This window comes from Photinus pyralis, unplaced genomic scaffold, assembly GCF_008802855.1.
Source record: "Photinus pyralis isolate 1611_PpyrPB1 unplaced genomic scaffold, Ppyr1.3 Ppyr1.4_LG5, whole genome shotgun sequence".
In the NCBI taxonomy this organism is placed as follows: domain Eukaryota; kingdom Metazoa; phylum Arthropoda; class Insecta; order Coleoptera; family Lampyridae; genus Photinus; species Photinus pyralis.
Genome location: NW_022170596.1, coordinates 9,895,219 through 9,916,025, shown reverse-complemented (window position 1 = coordinate 9,916,025; position 20,807 = coordinate 9,895,219). Strand labels below are relative to the sequence as shown.

The window sequence follows — 20,807 nt, the reverse complement described above, 5'->3', positions numbered from 1 at the left end:
TAGACATTGCAATAATGGCTGCACGATATAAATAAATAGAAGCTTTGTTTGCCATGCCACTAAGCTATGCGAAAATTTGCTTCAACCCGCAGCATTGCATGTGATTCGGTATTACCGTAGTATTACGGTCTCCTCCTTCCTAAGTCTAAGGCCCAGTGGTACAATATGTCAATTTAAACTTCAGTTTATGGTTAAATTGTGAGTTAAAGGATTTGATTGGCCAATGTTTCACAAGTTGACCAATCGTGTTTCTGAAATCTGTCAGTTAAACTAATCTGAAGTTTAAACTGACATTGTACAACTAGGCCTAAGCAATAATCTTCTTGTATGTATAGTGCACGGTATGTTGTATGTATCTGTATCCAAAGTGACTCAACAAGTTTGATGTGTATGACAAATGACGATGTACAAATTGTTTAGGTTATGTAATAGAAATTTGAAAATAATAATCAAAAGATGTTTAAATTGTGTAATTACTGCAAGCTATACAAAAACTACAGGATTCCTTGGATACCTCTACGGTCATCGTCTATGAATTATAATACTCAAACCTTACGAAGAATTGCAAATATTTGCAATAAAAAACCATTGAAGGCAGTGATAGCGCTGAACGTCTTGACTTGGTTAGGTTTTGTCGATACTGACAAGGATGAGGAATCCGAGTTAATAATGACAATAAAACGCGCAATATTAGCGACACGAAGGGAACAGTATGACATAGCAGAACAGCTACTGCACGTTGCGTTACGGTTAGCTCAACAACAGCAGAACGAAAATGGAATAACCTACTGCTACGATTTAATGGCTAACCTCGCATTCGATCAGTATGACCTGAGCAAAGCGGAGAAGTTATTTATAAGCGTGCTGCAGCGACTTTTAAGTACGGGAATGGAACAGAACGATTTGAAAGTAAGTATAATGCAGCTGGCAAAGATAAGTGGTTGCACTTTTAGGTTATCCACATCAGCTTGAAGCTCGCACGAATTTGCCATCTAAAAGCTGAGAATGAGAAGGCAGATATAGGTTACAATTGGTGCCTGGAGAAAATTGTTGAGAAACAGAACGGCGGTGCCGATGCACAAATGCTTCATGGAGTCATTCACGATTGGTACGCGCAATTTTTAATGGATACCGGCGACATGCCAAACTCGATCAAGCATTTAAAGGAAGCGTATAGGATTTGCGTGCAAGAAACCGGACACGAGAATGAACAAAGCATGTTGTTATTGAATGATATCGGTATTAGTAATTGGCGTACTGACAATTTGGCGGATGCGGAGGAGTGTTTAAGTAAAGCAGCTTCGATTGGTAATAATCTAGGAGATAAATCGCACGTCGGTGTTATAAACGCAAACTTGGGACTTGTATACTTACAACGGGGATTAGTAGAGCAAGCTGCAAAGTATTGTAATATTGGACTAGAGCTAGGTAATCGACATGAAAATGCAGAATCAATATCGCAGGCGAATTACTGTCTTGAACAAATTAAACTGAATATAGGAAAATAATGTTTCATTGTTGCTATGTTATAAATTATAATAATATATATTTTTGTTAATCATAACATTTCTACTGTATATGGTTCTTGTCCACCTTTCTTGATTCTAAAAGTTCTTGTATATTCAAATTGATTGTCCTGAACTGCTACATTATATCTCCTTTCATAGTCAAATCTCGTCACGTTGCACCAGAGCTTTTTCGCATGGTTCTACTCTATTAATTTGATAAAATAAAACATTCGAGAAGTTTACTTTAATAATTGCTGCATATCATTCGCAAAAACTTCTTGAAACAAAAGGGAATTAGTTAATTAAATTAACAACTCCTTACAATCCATCAGGCATCGACAAAGAGACAGATAGAAAGTTTTGTTCAAACCAAAGAAATCGCTTTTGATTGACTCAATGCACTAATAACAATAATGGCGGACGGTTACTGGTGAATGCTAAAACAAAATTAAAGCGCACAGCAATTTCCCTAAGCGGAATAAATAAATACCTAATCAGATTCGGTAGCGGTATCTACGGGAAAGCAAATGCAGGAAAACGCTACGTGAGTGAAACACGATAAGTACCCATCTCTCTTATCACGGCGCCCTTGCAATATTTGTTTACGTGCGATGCCAGTCCAGTTACGAGTATCTAGGTCAATGAGGCGGGTATATCTCTCACATGTTGTTTATGCGTTTTACAAAACAATGTGCCAGACAAGGATGATGATACCTACCACAGTCTACGTTAGGTGGCATGCGATTTTGGTTATCGATGCCGTTCCAGTTACAGAGTATACAGAATGGTAAAAATAGACAAACAAATCGCGCGGGTTTGACCAAGGTTAGTAGAGAGAGTAGGTTGCCTCGTAACTTTAGAGAGACGCGTCATCGAGAATCGGGAAGTCCCATTTGATTGGTCTTTAAATTTTCGTTGACTTTGACAGTTATATTTGAACTGTTAAGTACTTAATTGTCAGGCAGTGCTGAAGATTCTATTACGAATAGGTACTTATAATATGTCGATTGAATACTTTTACTGTTGGATACTTAAGTAATCAATATAGGGTATCAGATGCCGGATGGATTGTGACGTTATATGCAATAGCAGCTCCAACAAATCGAAAGCAAATGGATCGGAGATTCAGTTTTTTGCTTTTCCAAAAGGTAATTCCTGTATTACAAAAAGAATGGGTTATAAAGTGCAATGGAAAGGGGAACCTGAACCCCGTATGCAATAGACTGTGCAGTCTGCATTTCCCGGCCGACGACTATGAAGATGAAATGTAAGCTATTTTGAATAAAGTGCGTTTTCGCCAGCATGTTTCTTTCTATTCAATGCAGGAACTTTTCAGCACATCGATGTAAAGTACCATTTCGATCCATTTTGCATTTTTTGAACTTGCTCTGTTGTTGTTGCGTTAATAATTAATTTTTATGATGTGGACAAAAATGGGATTCTGGGTGACGTCATTCGCGTATTTTAATACTGAACGTTTATTGGCTGAAAGTTACGAGGCAACCTACCTATTAACCTTCCGCGACGTTCCGTTCGGCCAATCAGGGCGTACCTTGCCGTATTTGAAAAATTCCTGGTATACTTTCGTTATAAAATAGGGGATGTGAAAAAATATGCAGAACTTCCATACTTGCGGAAGAGCTCTATTGCACCTTTTGTTTTTAGTACCTTTCTGCCATTGTTTAACTTCTATCGGCAATTTTCCGCACCAGTCAATTCCGTGGATAAAGGAGTTTACTATACTTAATTTAAGAAAACTCAATTTAAGAAAATATTTTAATTGTACATGCTTTTCACTTTAGCTATAATATGCTATAATAAAATTGTAAATTACGTTGATCTAGGATTATTCATATTCTGCAATCTTCACCATCATATACACACCGCATAACATAGCTAGCAATTGCAAAAATGTTTGTAAAAGACTAGGTTTTTCTTCTTCCAGCAATTCTGGAATTACGGACACCAGAGCAATATAAATAAAACCGCCCGCAGTGAAAGGAAGAACCCAATGAGCTGCGAACATGTCGTAACTGTCTTGTGCCAATAAAGACAGAGCAGTACCGGCAAGTGCGCCGATCGCAGTTGAAAGCTGTAGAAGCATGGCATTCTTGCGCGAAACTCCCGATTGAACTAAAATCGCAAAGTCTCCAATCTCGTGTGGTACCTCGTGCAATAAAATCGTAATAGTCGTAAGAATTCCAACGCTCTGTCCCGCAATATACGAAGCACCGATTGCCAGACCATCAGTAAAATTATGACTAAAATCTGCGGCCAAATTTAAATAACCCGCCACTTTAATTTCGTTATCCTTCGAACTTAGCACTTCCTTAACTTCGTCCTTCTTCTCATCACCGGAAGTGTCACCATCTGATGCTTTCTGTTTTACCTCGGTATGTGAATGACCATGGCCACCTTTAACGAAGCGCACCCCTTTTTCTACCACCAAAAATACGACAATCCCAAGCAGAACACCTAAACCGACCGACATGTCATGTCCACCTTCGTGTTCGCCTCCTCCGTGACTGTGAGAGTGTGAATGGCTACCTTTACTGCTTTCTATTGCCATATTAGCATGAGGTATCAAATGTAAAAACGCATCACCCAACAAGCCACCAGACGCAAACGCTAATAAAATTTTAAGTAACGGTTGGCTTTGGTCTGTATTATCTAAAGGAACTACTAGTAGAATTAGCACAGGCGCTGCACTTATGAATAATGTCGAACCCATGGCGTACAACCAAATGTTTGGAGTTGAAACGATCTTCTTTTCGGCATGATGCTGAGAAGGTTTTTCGTTAGCCGCTCTTGAATACTTAAAGGATGGAGATTCATCATGGTGGTGGTCATGATGGTCGTCCTGATGTGAATGACTATGGGAATGTGCACTTAAACTAACCACTACGAGAAGATAAATTGCCACACCGAGATACAATTTAACAGCCTTCATTCTTTAATAAATGGCAAAATCACAATATTTAATTAACCGAGTATTCAACTCCTCATTTTTTGTATACTGTTCATGAAAACGAATATATCAAAAACATAAACCACGTCAACCTACCAATTTGGTGATAAGGTTATTTGTTTGTGTTCCGATGAAGAGGTTAAAAAACTTTTGACTTTTTGATGACCAATCAAAAATTGACAGCACGCTTTGGAAGCATTCATGTATTCTCCTTACAACTCGTCAGAATATGAAGAGAACACTGCTTGACATGGAGCAATTGCATACAAGTTGCCAAGATAAATTGCGAAAAGCATGCGGAGTTCAAAGCCAGATGATCAATTGCTGTAAGAGACTTGCATGCAATTTTTATAGGACAGGACATGACTTTTTTCACACCAGTTTGGGGACGAGATACGCACAAATCTTTTTAAGAAAAGTTGTTCAGAATATAAAGCTTAGTCAACGTGCACAATTGCAAAGTCCTAGGCCTACTTTGAATTTTTTATATTTTTATTTTTTAATAGAATTTTTCAGGTCCGAAAAATGTTATTCAAAAAACTGTTCAAAATAGAATGTAATGCCTTGTACTACATTTGAAACTGATAGAGCAAGTTGATATTTAATTCCTTAATTTGCCTATGTACATTAAATTGAATATGTTAAAGGAAACATTGAAGTGTTCCTATCGGCTTCAAATTTGCTTACATTCAATTGAACAGTTGTTTTTACGTAAGATTTTTTTTATCTCCTAAAAAATCCAGTTAAAAATTAAAAAACAAAAAAAAATGTATTCGGTTCTTCATGCTGATCAACTTTTGTTAATAACATTTATACGTATCTCCTCTCCAAAATGAGCACTTTACTTGTATGCAAATTTCAAAGGCTCCCTTGATTTTCCGAAACTAAAATTATGTCACAAATTTATTACCCACCACGCAGCGCTGATCCTCAGAAGCTCAAAGTTCAAATCGAAATTTTGTGTCTTTCCAAGAGACGACCAAACAATCGCATATTTCACATTGAATGCAATCAAATATATGGTAGAATAGAATGCAACCTGACGTTCAATTCAAGTCTTTTCCTATTGGTTGATTGAAAACATTACCCAGCAAAATAAATTGAGGTTATATTGACCAAAATCTCATATTCGTTTGTGCCGATTTCTGTTCTTTAAATCAAATAATTACGTTTAACATTTAATATTAAAAATGTCGGCCAGATACGATCGCGCTATCACAGTTTTTTCCCCCGACGGGCATTTACTGCAAGTGGAATATGCTCAAGAAGCCGTCAGGAAAGGATCAACTGCGGTATGTACAAGTAACTTAGGCCCCCGTGATTAAAAGTTGTTGTACAGGTAGGAGTACGTGGAAAAGATGTTGTAGTACTAGGAGTCGAAAAGAAATCTGTAGCCAAATTGCAGGAAGAACGTACCGTACGAAAAATTTGTTTATTAGATGACCACGTAGTAATGGCTTTCGCTGGACTTACAGCGGACGCGAGAATCTTAATTAATCGTGCACAAATAGAATGCCAATCTCACAGATTAACTGTCGAAGACCCCGTCACTTTGGAATATATCACTCGTTACATTGCAAGTTTGAAACAAAAGTACACACAAAGCAATGGTAGACGCCCTTTCGGTATGTCATGCTTGATTGGTGGTTTCGATTATGATGGTTCTCCGCATCTCTACCAAACCGAACCGTCTGGTATCTATTATGAATGGAAGGCCAACGCGACGGGACGTTCTGCAAAAACTGTACGTGAGTTTTTAGAGAAATACTACACAGAGGAGGAAGTCTCAACTGAACGGGGAACCGTAAAATTGGCGATTCACGCTTTACTGGAGGTAGTTCAATCTGGACAGAAAAATCTTGAAATTGCAGTTATGAGACGCGGACAACCTTTAGAAATGCTTGATGGCAGCACAATTGAGGAGTACGTTAATATGATTGAAAAGGAAAAGGAGGAGGAAGTTGAAAAGAAGAAGCAGAAGAAGTAATTTTTACTTAATTTGTATTATTATAAATTGTTTAATAATCATTTTTCTAATTAAAAGATACATTGAATGACAGGCTTGAGTAATGTGTTTGATTTTGAACACGGTATAGCCTAGACTGATTTTGAACTGAGCTATTAATTTTTTATAGCATGCTTAGGTTTAATCATGTAAAATTACCTCGTTATTGGTTGACGCTACTGGGTCGAGCACCAAGATTACATCTCGAGGCGTTTGCGCCAAGGGGCATAAGGTGCGAAGGCAATAATAGACTTCTCTACCGTGGTAATATACTATTTCATATTTCTCAAATGTTTGTTTTTACCGTGAGTTTATTGTCTGGTATTGGTTGCTTTAGGTACAATGAATGCAATAAACAAAACAAAATCTCCATGAATCCATGGCCTAAAAACCTTAAAAAAATGAGGTTTTTATTTTTGGTTCATGACTAAAAAGTCAAACTTTTCGTTTTCACCCTGTATATCAGAAACAAACGTGGCTAGATTGATTCTACTGTGTGCCGTTTGCGGGGTTAAACTTAAAACTTTTAATCTGATTCATATAGCATCCATTTGGATTTTCAATTACGATTCATCTTACTACACTAAATTTGAGGATGCAAACAATGGCAGTAGATCTACAGGGTGTTCTTAAATGAAATACCAAACATGGTATCGAAGATCTTGTCAAATACACGGGCGCATAAAAACATTTTCTTATAATTCCAGTTTTGTTTCTTCTTGACAGAAGATCAAGATAAGTTCTTAATTTTTTTTAGAGGATGGAGCAAGGATAAGAGTAGGTATATTGTTGCCCAACTATAAACAAATTGCTCAAGACAATTACATTTTGTTCAAAGTTGTAAATATGTTTAACTCTCACGAAATTTCCATAGCAGCCAACCTATGTGGACGAGTGGGCTACAAGCCCGACTGCGGCACTCAGAGTCCCTGGTTCAGGCATATATTTGTAAATATAGCGGGTTGGGTTGGTAGAGCAGCCTTGGCTGAAACTCCGCCCACTTAAAAATAAAGACCAAGCGAATAAATATACACAGGTAAAAACCGTAAAAATAAGGCATAATATGTTTCATTAGGAAACATTCTTTAGTTTGTATTCAATTCATTAAATACTGTCAAAAGGGACCAACAACATTTTAAAATACTAAAAGAATATTTCGTATATTAAAAATATAAGTTCATTTAAATAGAAATCACAATAGTTTCGTCACATTTTAAATCACAAACAATCGCCTTGTTATACAGGCTTCCAAATTTTGATCGTGTGATCTTCTCCACCTGTTACAACAAATGATTGCTCAGAGGCGATGTCCACAACATTTACTGCGCCTATTGAGATTAGGAATTAATGTGAAGTAAGTGTTTCAATACGTACCGGTATGTGCTTTCTCTTGATGTAACAATTTCACCTCAACTATATCCCATATATATATAATACCATCTGCCGAACCTAATAATAACATGAAATTTTGCCACTTTAAAGAAACCAATACTGATGGTAATGTTTTACTATATAATGCCATACTAGTCTCGATATCAACGACTTGAAATACTTTATCAGATCCACAAGAAACTAGCTTTTGTCCATCTGGACTAAAACTAATTGCCTTCACAGCACCACTGTGAAGTACGAACTTCTTACGCAATAAATTAGTTGATATAGACCACAAGTAAATTTCGCCATCATCAGTTGCTGTTGCTAACAAACTGTTATCCCTAAAAATATCACATGTGTTTCATAAACTAATTCCGCCGAAAAGTAACATACGGACTGAAACACAAACATGTCAACTGCGAATTATGATCCAGCTGGCTCTCAAGACATTGCATGGGTTTAATTACGTCACTATTAGCAAAACTTCTCCAAATCTTAACAGTACAATCACTACTTCCAGACGCAAGCAACTTCAATTCGTTCCCCCACGCTAAACACGTCACAGAATCTTCATGGGCCATTACAGTTTGAATTACTTTTCCGAAATCCAAATCGTACAAAACTCTACAAAGTAATAATCAATAGAACTCCGCAAGGACCTACATTGGCAATAACAAACATGTTATTGTCGAAACTGCCAATCACAACTACGTTTGTGTTCGGAAGTTGGATTATACTACTTAAAGGCATGTTTCCAATATTGGCACTTCGTATCTGCCGCTTTTGCGAAATGGAAAACACTTTAAATTTTCCATCGTATCCGACCGACATAATTTGATTGTTGTCGTCTGTTATTAAAAGTGCACTGACCGAGTCTTTATGAGTGTTGAATGTTGACTCCAAATTTAAAGATGTTACAGATTTCCATACACTTGTTGAATCTATAAATTACATTGTTTTAGTTACACTGGTAAAATGGCCATGCCATCTCTAATTCTTTACAACAATTAAAGCATGCGATCACCGTCTAACAAAGTGCTGTTCAAATTTAAAGCGCGGGTTTCACGAGGTCACCTATTATTTTGATAACCAAGCATCAAGCTTCCAAGAAAGAGATTCAGGTACATTTTAGTCATGTAAATTAGATTTTCCATTATCTATTTTAGAATGGGCTGCGCCCTAATGTTTCCAATCAACACATTACACAGAGTTGTTCAATTTGAAAGAATTGTATTTCCAGCCAAGCTAAAGCAAAACCGTATTATAGTGGATAGGGTACATGTACTGTATACAGAATTTCACTCCTAGACCCCACCCGCTCCGGAATATTTGCCCTCAGTGTATTTGGTGTTGTCAAATTCGCCACTGACGCGTGTTAAAAAGTAGGCTCATCTGGTCATTTGCGATAAGAACTTTTGATATGAGACGAAAATGTACATCTGATAATGCACGTGTGTTACGTACAAGTGCGCCTATAGTTAGAAAAAAGAAGGGAGACTTCAAACCGTTGAACGAACAGATTATTGAGATTATTAAACAGAAAAGTAATATTAAGATTTTTTATTTCATCTATCAACTGTCTGTGTACGGGTACTCTTTAGTTCAATGATGTTCTTTAATTTTCTTTGTCAGATTTTTCTTTTCGTATCCAAGATTTTATTTCAGTAAGTGATAAAAATATACTTAATAAATTATTTAGAATTTTCGGAAGTAGCAGATGTCTGACGTGTAGGAGGTAATACTTGGACCGTAAACTATCCATATGGTGGTCTTTACAGACAAAGAAATTCGTTTCGGGTTACAGGTACAGTTATTTTAATATTGAAAATTGCCTTGTGCATTTCTGTCTAAAAATTACGTGGATTCCGTACAGATCCCTGTTACTGCGTTAATTCATTTTGTATAAACAGTAGAATCAGAGGCAGATTAACAAAACGTTACGCCCTGGGTTGTGATAATTTGTGTGTCCCCTTCCCCACACCTCACCTAGAGTAGGGGTCGGCAACCTATTGAAACGGAAGAGCCAACAGTTACAATTTGCAAAATTTCCCAGTTTTTAAAGAGCCACTAAAAATTTTCGAATCAACACTATAATATTTGATCATATACAGGGCCCTGCAACAGTGCGTCCGTCTTTCCTAGCTTATACCAGGTAACAAAGATTTTAAAAAAATCTTGTGTGCAAATGTCAACTATAGATGGTTGTATCTACAGAAATTATTTTTGAATGTACAGCGTGTCCCATTTTTACGGTGTCAATAAATAAATGCTTTTTTAAATAGAACATCCTGAATATTTGTACTTGTTTCAATGTCATTTGTTCAAAGTACCATAACTATTATTTTTAAAATTTTTAACTACCACTATTTTATTTCGCTATTCGATTGTGTTTTGTGTCCTCTTAAATTTTTATACGAGGTGTCCTGTGCTTAAAGTTCATAATTTTTAGGTTATTAAAGTTTTTTTCTTATTAATTAATTACATGTTTATACCACAGCTTAAGTAAGCTGTGTTTATATATCGGAGTAGGCTGTGATAATAAAAAAAGACAAACAAGTGTCACAAATTAGGTAATTTTACACTCAGGTACCGCAGGTTGCCGACCCCTGACCTAGGGTACATTATTAAATAAAAATCAAATATTACACACTACATTGTCTTTTTCAAAGAAATTTTATAGGAAAAATGTTGAATGCCATTGGTGAAGACTTGATTAATTTCTTCAAATTATAAGCCAAATTAAATTATAATTAAAATTATTTTTTACTAAAGTGATAGAAATGCGCCTATCAGTCGATACGATACGATATCTTTTGATGTAACCGTCCCATCGTAAAAATTTTATCGTTGTGGATTTGACAGGCCAATCTATAAGCAAAGGTTATTTTCCGGTTTGTCTAATTTATCAAAAGTTTCTGTAAAAAGGCAAGACTATACAGGGTCATTCTTGACGAGCGTCAGTTAGAAAGATATGGAAAACCTTTGAAAATGAAACTACACTGATAAGTCCTTTAAGGGTTTTGGCACATGATGAATTGAACTAAAATATTTTCAAGATGGCGCCACTTCCGGATTTCATAAGAAAATTCGATCTTTCTTTAATAAATCACTGACAACTGTGTTGCAATATCTCTCACCGTTTTCGAATAATAAATTTTTAAAATTACCCCTGTAAATACAATTTTTGACATAAAAACTTGAATATCGGCGAAGCCCTTGGAGCAAAGGGTCAACTATGGGGTATCGTTGTACTCCAAATTCGAGGTAGAATCCGAAAATGTAGAAAAAATAGGGGGGTCCCTATTTAAAATAACAAAGTTGATGGCTACTTGCGGTATTTCCGGAAGTGGCGCCATCTTGAAAATATTTTAGTTCAATTCATCATGTGTCATAACCCTTAAAGAACTTATCAGTTTATCTTCATTTTCAAAGATTTTCCATATCTTTCTAACTGACGCTCGTCAAGAATGACCCTGTATACAGGGTCGCTAATAAGTCTGAAAACTGTGGATTATCAGGGAAAATATTGCTGTGTGCAAAACACACAAAATACCCATAGGTAGGTAGGTCAAACAGATCAAAATTGTAACTTGGACATTTTTATAACGAAAAATCCCAATATTGACTTAAATCAATAATTTGGGAGACTTAGTACCCTTGATCAACTTTTGAGAATTCCAAAAAATTAACCACACCCATTTTCATTAAAACGTAACACAATTTCTGGACATGAGAAGAAACATTTGACATGAAAACTATCTGGGTCGCACAATGGGTTCGAATAAACGCACAATTCATTGATTGACAATGACAAAATTCTATTCCGAAACACATGAAAAGAACATTAAACAAAATTGTGGGAAGAAAGAGAGGTCTGTAACCCTTATTTGGTCTTCAACTAATCAAATCGGGTGGACAGCCGGAATAAATAGCATAAAGACACGCACACGTTTTCCCACCGTCGCGAACCCAGCTAGTAGTAACCCCCTGCTCATAGTATTTAACAAAACACCACTAGTCGATAAATAATAATAATAATAATAATAATTTATTGTCTGGTGATCAACAAAACATTGACATAGACATTGTCCAGTTGTATCTAAACGAATATTGTCAAATATATCACAAGGAAAACATACATGCATACAAACAAACAGTCAAATAAATTTATCACAGAGTAATAATTGACTATACTATAGTTATCATATATTAGAATTGAGATCACATACTTTGTAAAAGCACTCAGCTATCAAATACCTTTTGAGGGCGGCTTTAAATTGAGCAGTGTTTTTCAAATCCTTAATGAAGGCTGGTAGGACATTGAAGATTTTGAAGCTAGTGTACAGTGGTCCTCTTTCGAATTTTGCGGTAGAATGAAAGGGAACAGCGAGTGCGTTAGCATTTCTTGTAGGGTAATTGTGGTTGGTATTTAACGAGGCAAAAAGCTTGCGATTGGTAAATACGAAGTTGCACAATTTGTATATATAAATGCTATATATAAATGTGTATGGTTTGAAACAAGAGAGACAAAAAGAGGGTAAAATTGTGTAGCTCCATCCATAAAAAGGTTCTGTGACCCCAGTCACAAGCAGATAACTCTCTGTGTCCTCCTCCATAAGGAATCTTACCTGACCGGATCTTGGCCGTCTGACCTAACTGGTTGTTGACCCGCTCCGTGTGCCTTCTTTACCTATCAGTATGAACATAACAAATATTCAAAATTTTTCTTGCAGTGTCCTCAGCGTGGGCCATTGGGTCGAGTAGTGTCAAGTTAGCCACTGTTAAATTATACCTATCACATGACCAAACAAACAATAACTAATATTCATTCTTGACCAGATGAGGCTAACTTCACTGCGAAATGACGACCAACAAATAATACAACAAAACATAAAATGAACAAAAAGGACGCTAGATACATTACCTTCATTTACCTTTTCTGATTCTTTATCGACAGACGGTACCCTCAACATCGGACCTTTAACCTTTCTCTGCGGATGAGGAACTTTGAACAACTGCTTTGGAATCTGGCCAAATTCCATTATTTGAACCTCTAAAGCTCGTCTTTTATTTAGATCTCCAATCGAATCCAAATCGACGCTTCCCTCGTAACACAAATAATAAAATACTAAAACAATCAATCTAGTCATACAAGAAAAAATTAACGCTTCTTACAATTTTTAGCTTCTTCCGCTTCATCTCCTCGTTGTTTGAAACCAAAAATGAGATCAATCCACAAATGCAAGCGTTCGGAAACGTAGTCCGATTCTAGCGCGTCTCTCAACGCTCTAATGAAATGTTTTGGACTATTAGCCCACGGCGGCAATTGCACGTCTCCAACTTTACTGCCGTCAAATCGTACTCCCAAATTAATTCCCATGCTATTTACCAAAAACTCGCCGCCTTGCTCGACATCGTAAAACTCGGGTATTAACTCCTTGAAGTCGGACATATTCGTTAGGCAATTCCTATAGACGTCCTCGCAAGAGTTAAACATACGATCTGGATGATCAAATCTTCCATTCTGAAGGCAAAGCACATAGTGCGGATAGAAACGTACTAAGTAAAATAAAACGAATGCCGGCGTGGAATAGTGAGAACCGTAAATGAATTTTGGAAAGGACATTTCCTCGAATCGTTCCATTAGTTTTTGTAGTCGGTCCGCGTTTAATGCGCCAATTGGTTTTGATAAGTCACGATATGTTTCGGGATTGTTTAAGTCTAAAGTTTTACTTTTGTAATCTGCTACTACCCACGGAAATACTGGATATTGCGTTAAGTCGTTAATTGTTCGATCAGCTAAACTGCAACAAAAAACACGATAAGGAAATATAAACGGACAATATTAGCGCACTTGGAATTTAGCATATAATAATACCTTAAACCTTGAAATTATGGAAAACAACATAAAGCATTTTTTTTATAGTTGGTAGTTGAAGTTAAGTCACACAGAAGGTCTCTTCCGGTTTGGAGTCTGGAGAACAAGTTTTTTAGATTGAATCGTACACGATATAAAGGGTGGTCTTGTCGTTTGTCGGGATTACCTAATTTTTGTTCGATTTTGTATGTGGGCGAATGGTCCTGAATTACGGCCCTGGTCAGTTAAATTCGCGCAAAAGCTAGCGGCGTCAGTTAATCGTGGGACAGGACGAAATGCAATTTTGCAAAGGTCAGTTCCGTCGTCATCGAGCCTGGTACACAGGGTGCGAATTGCGGATTAATTAATTTATTTATTTATTGAAATAAACCTAGTTACATAGTTGCCTTACACATAAATGAAACGTGTTTTGTGTGGATGCAGCGGTATTCTACTCCACAGAGGATTTTTTAAGAAGTATTAAGTACTGGGCAAATTGAAAATAAAATTAATCGGGGGGGGGGGGGGGGTTAAAAAATTAAGAATTTCTTTAAATGAATGTATTTCAGTAATGTGCTTAGAAACCTGCTCCTTTATAAAATTTTCCAATTAATTTTCTGTCGGAATATGTCTCTTTGGAGGGTTCCCTATAACGCCTATCCTTCCTTTGTAAAAATTCTGCCACTTGGAAAATCGCATTCGGTTCGCAATGTGCAAAACTACAGTCAAAAGATCTGATTGCCGATGTCGAAGTCCGGCAGCCGAGGGAATATGTACTGTTAGAATCATGGGATTTAATTTATGCACTAAACATCCGTTGTGACAAATTCATTGTACAAATGAAACCTGAAACCGCAGATTAGTGCGGTATTTTAGTTCTTAGTTATTACTGCTGACAGGTCTCTTTAATAATGCTTTAAAGTTTAAAGCGTGATAGCCGACAAAATCCTCGAAAAAATAAGTTGGTTGTAGGTAGGTAAGTACCTAGAAGTAGGTAGTAAAATAAAATAGATAAACACTGCGGTTTTTAAAGTTGTTATTGTCGTCAATGACTACATAGGTACCTGGGTACCTATTTGTTATTTTAGGCTAAACGCGGTTGATTTCTGATTAAATACTGAATACCTACTACTACAGAGAAAAGTATTGCGCTACATATACATGCCCAACTCTGCATTAAAAAAATTAAAAACTACATGGGTAAATGAGCGCACTACTGGGGCAATTGCCCCGGTAGTTTACATGTTAAAAAACCCTCTGCTACTCCACACGGGGCCGATTTATGCCTGTCAAGGGATCTCATTGGCTTTAAAAAATGAGTTTGATTGGTGGAGAATATTGTACGTTTCAGAGTGAATGTCAATTAAAAGACAAAAACAGTGGGAATTAGGTTGTTGGTAAGAGCCGTGAGGCAATGCGCGTTAAGTCACGATAGCGTTCGTGTCGAGCGGTTAGAAAAGTTTAAGTTAACCACTTGTCACTTTACGCGGGGTGGATTTATAATTTGTGAAGACTTCAGATTAAGCCGCGGGACAATTCGCGTCAAGAACCGTTGGGGCGTTTGCGTCAAGCCGCGAACACCCTATAAATTCCCTCACGGTGGTTTTATATTTTGTAAGAGAATTTATGTGTTATAAGAATTCGCCATGCGCATGATCAAAGTTTTTTAGTGACTGTAAATGCAAGGAAGAAATTGTCATTTAAGAAGTTCTCGGCAAAAATTGTTTACAGGAAGGTCAAAATTTAACAGTACGTCCGGCATTTCTGTCCTGAATTTGTAACTACTCGTTACATGTCTCTTGCATTATCTCATTAAGAAAAACCTTTCAACTCTATATAATAAATAACTTCATTAAGTAAAATTGATTAGAGGGAGATTAAAAATGCTTCTTCAATTGCCGAAAGGATCACATGAATTTGCAGGCTCATATTACACACTTGGCAATTACTGTGATAACGTTAAACATAAACAACATTTGATATCAAACAACTCATTACTTCCATGGCGTGGTGCATTTGTCAGGATGACCGAACCTGCACTATAAATGATTTGTGGGCGGTGGGATCGCTTTCACTTAATAATAATAATTTAATTTCTGCAACAATAGACTTGGTAATTACCATCCATAGGGGATCACACCGCAGAAAATGCTGTAGATTCTATAGAGCTGTTACACCACGAGCCGCAGTACCTATTGACATCAGACTTCATTTATTTTTAGAACACTTTTATCACGATTTCAAATTACTTCTTTTTAGTCCCTACCATGGTTTGGGCTATTAATATTACATGAAGATCTTCCAAACATTCTTCCTATGTCAAATATTTGTCCATATTTTCTGGTTATCTTGTGTGGTTTATTATATGCCTACACCGTCCGTCCGTCGGCATGTATGTACGGATTTTAAGCGGCGGTTTGACATAGATTGATGCGACTGCCACAAGGAAAATAAGGTATGGCATAAATAATCTTATAAATAAATAAAGAACTTAGCTCTGCGCATGCGCACACCTACGCACACCTAATGTGTATAATATGCGATATGTTTGCCTTAGCTAGAAGAATCTTTGGTTTAAAATTTCAAAAAATATCTCCTTAAATAAGAATGTTGACAATGCATGCGTACAAACATCTATAAATAAACAAACTGACATTGCGCATGTGCATATTAATTGTCAAGGGTTTGTGGTACCAGAGCTATAAGCTACCGAATGCAACAAGAACGAACCAAATATCTTGAAAACTGTAGGAATAGTTAAGGCCTCAGACGGACGAAGAAAGTTACCATAATAGCGCCTTCCAACATGAGTTGGAAACTGCGCTAAAAATATGCAAGTAGGCAACAAACCATACAGGTAAACCGTGATCAATATAAATAGTTCCAAAAATGCAAGATAAACGCCAAATATACCAGGTCGATTACGAAGAGAAATTTTCCTAAATAAACCAAAAATCTAAAATTTGGTTGGTACGTCTGCAAAGGTCCAAAATTTGCATTTTTTTCTATATCTTAGAGCACAGTCGCATCAGCGGCTTTGCGTAGATTTTTGTTCCGATTTTTAATAATATTAATAATAATAATAATAAATGTCTTTAATAAGTACCTAGGTTAATTACATAAAAATATGTGCAAAGGGCGATATTCAGTAATGGAATTAAACACACCATTTCTGCTCTTTCATCTAACCCATGTGATACCGTTCATTAACAGAAAATAAAAAAATTAAAAATAATATTTCTAGCAAAAATAAACCTCAAATTAAATTGTAAAATAACATTGGGAAGAAGATTGTTACTGCAATAACCTCGACATGGTATCATTGTATATACATCAAGGGAGGTGTAAGCAAACCTTTGTTTCTCAAATTTAGTGTATGTACATCAGTTCTGTATTTTAATTTGCGATTTATAACACACAACCCTACGACTGCGCATGTGCGAGAGCGGAAAAATTCAAATATTGATCAGATTTGGCATTTGATAATCTTTAGACATGAAGGTATCCCAACTTTACCAGAGCATCAATTTAAGAGATGTCTCTATAGCATTTCATTTGTGGTCACCCTGTATTTCAAATAAGTTAAATTCATTATTAATATTAAAGCATATATGCTAAGAAAAATACCATGTCCAAAACTGGATTCTATTCTGAATGTTTCAATTTTGTTTAGATATATGTTCTTTTTGTGTCAAGTGACATGTAACATGTGGGAAGATGTACCGTTGCCGCATTGACCGTGAACTGAAATTGTGACCGCATTCAAAAATTTAATAGATACATACCTTGATTGTAATTTTCATAATTTCGCCAAAAATTGTTGTTTTTTGTTGTTAGTTTTTAATGTCATACCATTACATTTTTTAACGCGTAAAATAAAATAACGAAAAAAAAAATATTTTAACAAAAAACAAAAAAATAAAATGTTAATAAATATCAAATTATTCTGGAACAAAAGGCAACATATTAACCAAAAAAAGGTTGTATAGTCGTAAGTAAATAAATAAATAAAATAAAATCCTTATATGAGCAGGAAAGAGGTACACAAGGACAAGCACAGGAAAACTTGAGCATCCAAAGCATTTTACCTACCTATTAATATAGAGCAAATAATCATAATTGGACACATATCCATTTTGCCACTGCAATGTCATTACATCTTGCTCAATTTTAGATAATTTCAAATCAGACTGCTGTAATAAATTGTCATACAATTTATCCCGGTCGGCCGGTGATCGGAATGCAAAATAAATGTACGGAATTGTATTGTTTTCACTTGAATAAATTTCTAAACCCTAAAAGGTGCCAAGACTGTGAATGACCTAATTGGCAGTTTAGCTACTCACTATATGCCTTAATAAGAATCGTCGTTTAATTATTTGTCTAATACTGCTAAGATTAATCTTTAATACCGGATACTGCAAAAAAAACATGATGCTTACGTTACACATGACAAGTGCTCCTTACTGTTTCAATATTATTGTAGGGCTGGAAGAATAATCTTGCCGAAGATAATAAAATACGCCCAGGATTTAATACTAAAGGAGTCACCTTATCTGCTTGCGTCTCCATTACAACCTTTTCATATAAATCTAACCAGAGAGGGTCGAAACGAACTCGTGCCTGTCTAGAATGCACAATCGTGGCAATCTACAAAGTTTCTCTCATTACAACGAGACTGGCAATGTGCACACTTAACCATGTCAGCTTGTTCCCCAGCAGGTAAAGTACTTGCTCGTTGGAGCTGTGTAATTCTCGGCAAACAATCCATGATATTCGCATAGTTTAACAAAAATAGGAACCTCGAAAAGCCGCAAAACTTATACGGTTCAATAATGTTGCCCTCAAACATTTCAATGTACAGTTTAGTGCTGACGCTTAAAACATTTTTGCTTTTATTCAAAAACTTCGCTTTGCCTTTAAACTGCTCCAGTATGGTGCACTCCTTCAGCGGTATTTTTATGAGCGGTTTGTTTAAGTCGTGCGGTTCGAATACTAGGGATTTCGAGCACATCCGTAACCTTCCCTGCTGTTTTTTCAATTCATAATTACTGGTGGTAGTATCGGAGGGAATAAGGCAGGCGCTAAAATCTTCGAAATAAATTTCTCCAGGCTCAAGCACCAACAAAGAGAAGCTAAAAAGTTTTTGTTTTTAAGTTTAGGTTATGTTTGACCAAAACTTACCGTCCTTTTTCCATTTTTTTATATGAATGCACAAGAAATTGTGGGCGGTTTATTAAATGTCATCATTAATAATTATTGTGGAACATTTGGGAAATCCCTTTTCCCTCATTAACATAAAGCCATTGTAAAACAATGAATAACTGTGAATAACCCATAAATAAAAAAACCACTACAGTAAAAATGGGAATGGAAATACCAGGGGGGTGGGATCGGTGGGGAGGATAGAAGTATTTTTTCCTGATTTATTCGGATAGTATTTCCGGGGTTTATATATTTTTATAAACATTTCAGATAAATTCTTGATAAAAAAAACTATTTAGAGTTAACAAATAAAGAATATTCACTATTCAATATACAGGGTGTTTTTTCCTGAACACTATATTTCAGAATTCAAAATCATTGTCCCTTCTTTGGAACTGAGCATATTTGAAAGCAATACACTTTTTTATAAAAAAAAATCAAAAAAATTTAATTTATAATTATAATTTTCATTAGAGTCGCTATTTAGAGATTCTGGGATTTAGAGACTAGAGAACAATAAAGTGCTCGTACTCACTACGCCTCATGTTTGGGTTGTTTGGCAATCGTTTCCCTCCTTACACCGTATTATAACTTGAACATTTTATTAAATATTTCACAATTGGCAATACTTTGTAATTATTACATTATCATAAACACGATAACTAGGCGACGATACAACATATAGTATTCTCTAGTACTTAATTTTTCACACGCCACACAGTAATAATCGACGGTACCTAATCTTCTAAATAACCTGGAGATCTTTGACTCCTTTGAGAGCATCGTAATTCAATTGAAATATCACTGCGACGTAAACGTCTTCTAATCTCTTATCTTCACTAGATAAACTTCCTTTTTTAATACGCAAAGATATACAAGCTCATTATTTTCAGAAGTTACGCAAATAAGGCCTAAATCTTACTTACTATTAAAATATAAAGTACATATAAAGCGTGCTGAAAAATTCATGTCTTTAGCCTTATTACGTTTTCGCATTTTCTGCAGACTGAGCACTTTCATATGAAGCACCCTGTACAAATAACAGTTCAGACATGAGTAACGAATCGATTTAATTTACGCAAATCGCTATCGGGTCTGTCTCTATCAAATTGTCAAAGGCATCAATATTTTCGCAGTTGAGCGTATAGGTATCTGTACCGACTATTCGATTTAGCTCTTCGTTGGCATCCGTGCAATACAAGAATTTGCCACTGAACTGTTATTTTTTGCCAGATCAATGTTGTAGGCTTGTAGCGTAAGTTTAATTACCTCCATGTGATTATTAATTTAGAATTAATAACTAACAATAAATTTATAACATATTAATATCACGAGCGCGTCTATATTGGAACTAGCACAATTCGATTTTGTTTATATAGAAAACGCCCGTCTTTCTCGAACACTTCCCAATGCTCCCGAATATTCTAGAATGTTCTCGAACAAACACGTCATATATTTCACGGAAAGAATGCACCACATCTGCACTATTGTTTCTGATCGCCGATGACGATTTTTTTGTGACGCATTGATTTCTATTCGGATTTCTAAAACATTCTAAAATATTGACACTCGAAGTTTGTAACTATTGCAATTGTTATTATTAATACCTATCTATGTAGCTAGGTACTAGGTAGAGGTAGGTAATTGGAACGTACATTTATGGGTTTGTTAAAAATATTCTTTCAAGCATTATTAATTAAATATTATAAAATTGAATGCACTTCTGCTAGTACACATTATATATCTGGGCGTCGGTCTCAATGGCGCCCGTCCACGCCCTTGGTAAAGAAAGTAAGGCTTTTTTTGTAGATGAAGAGGCGCGAGTGTAAAGTAGGTAAACTTACTTGAGAAAAACGTATGAATTTTATTTCTTGTTTTACTTCCTTCAAG

General features: G+C 36.0%; 4 protein-coding genes across 6 annotated transcripts; 2 read left to right on the top strand and 2 right to left on the bottom strand.

The window, feature by feature from the left end:
- Positions 1-375: 375 nt before the first annotated feature.
- Positions 376-1,568, top strand: LOC116170499 (tetratricopeptide repeat protein 19 homolog, mitochondrial). Its single transcript, XM_031486945.1, has 2 exons — positions 376-909; positions 954-1,568. Exons 1-2 carry the CDS (start codon positions 457-459, stop codon positions 1,506-1,508), a joined length of 1,008 nt encoding a protein of 335 aa, XP_031342805.1. The 5' UTR covers positions 376-456; the 3' UTR covers positions 1,509-1,568.
- A 1,702-nt stretch (positions 1,569-3,270) lies between these two features.
- Positions 3,271-4,621, bottom strand: LOC116170497 (protein catecholamines up). The gene has a single exon (XM_031486943.1). The coding sequence runs from the start codon at positions 4,456-4,458 to the stop codon at positions 3,355-3,357; it is 1,104 nt and encodes a 367-aa protein (XP_031342803.1). The 5' UTR covers positions 4,459-4,621; the 3' UTR covers positions 3,271-3,354.
- A 923-nt stretch (positions 4,622-5,544) lies between these two features.
- LOC116170502 (proteasome subunit alpha type-7-1) lies at positions 5,545-6,542 on the top strand. The gene is made up of 2 exons (XM_031486951.1): positions 5,545-5,768; positions 5,816-6,542. Exons 1-2 carry the CDS (start codon positions 5,667-5,669, stop codon positions 6,461-6,463), a joined length of 750 nt encoding a protein of 249 aa, XP_031342811.1. The 5' UTR covers positions 5,545-5,666; the 3' UTR covers positions 6,464-6,542.
- Positions 6,543-7,622: 1,080 nt separating this feature from the next.
- LOC116170486 (protein FAN-like) lies at positions 7,623-19,785 on the bottom strand. 3 transcript variants are annotated; one of them, XM_031486921.1, is made up of 12 exons: positions 19,453-19,785; positions 18,897-19,036; positions 18,412-18,847; positions 18,180-18,362; positions 18,059-18,130; positions 17,805-18,007; positions 13,031-13,659; positions 12,780-12,983; positions 8,535-8,796; positions 8,249-8,479; positions 7,856-8,196; positions 7,623-7,809 (listed from the first exon to the last, which is right to left on the bottom strand). In XM_031486921.1, exons 2-12 carry the CDS (start codon positions 18,908-18,910, stop codon positions 7,718-7,720), a joined length of 2,667 nt encoding a protein of 888 aa, XP_031342781.1. In that variant the 5' UTR covers positions 18,911-19,036; positions 19,453-19,785; the 3' UTR covers positions 7,623-7,717. The 3 variants fall into 3 exon arrangements, with proteins under 3 accessions (XP_031342781.1, XP_031342780.1, XP_031342782.1); XM_031486920.1 differs by lacking the exon at positions 19,453-19,785 and having other exon boundaries at positions 18,897-19,392; XM_031486922.1 differs by lacking the exons at positions 7,623-7,809; positions 19,453-19,785 and having other exon boundaries at positions 8,046-8,196; positions 8,253-8,479; positions 18,897-19,394.
- Between the last annotated feature and the right edge of the window lie 1,022 nt (positions 19,786-20,807).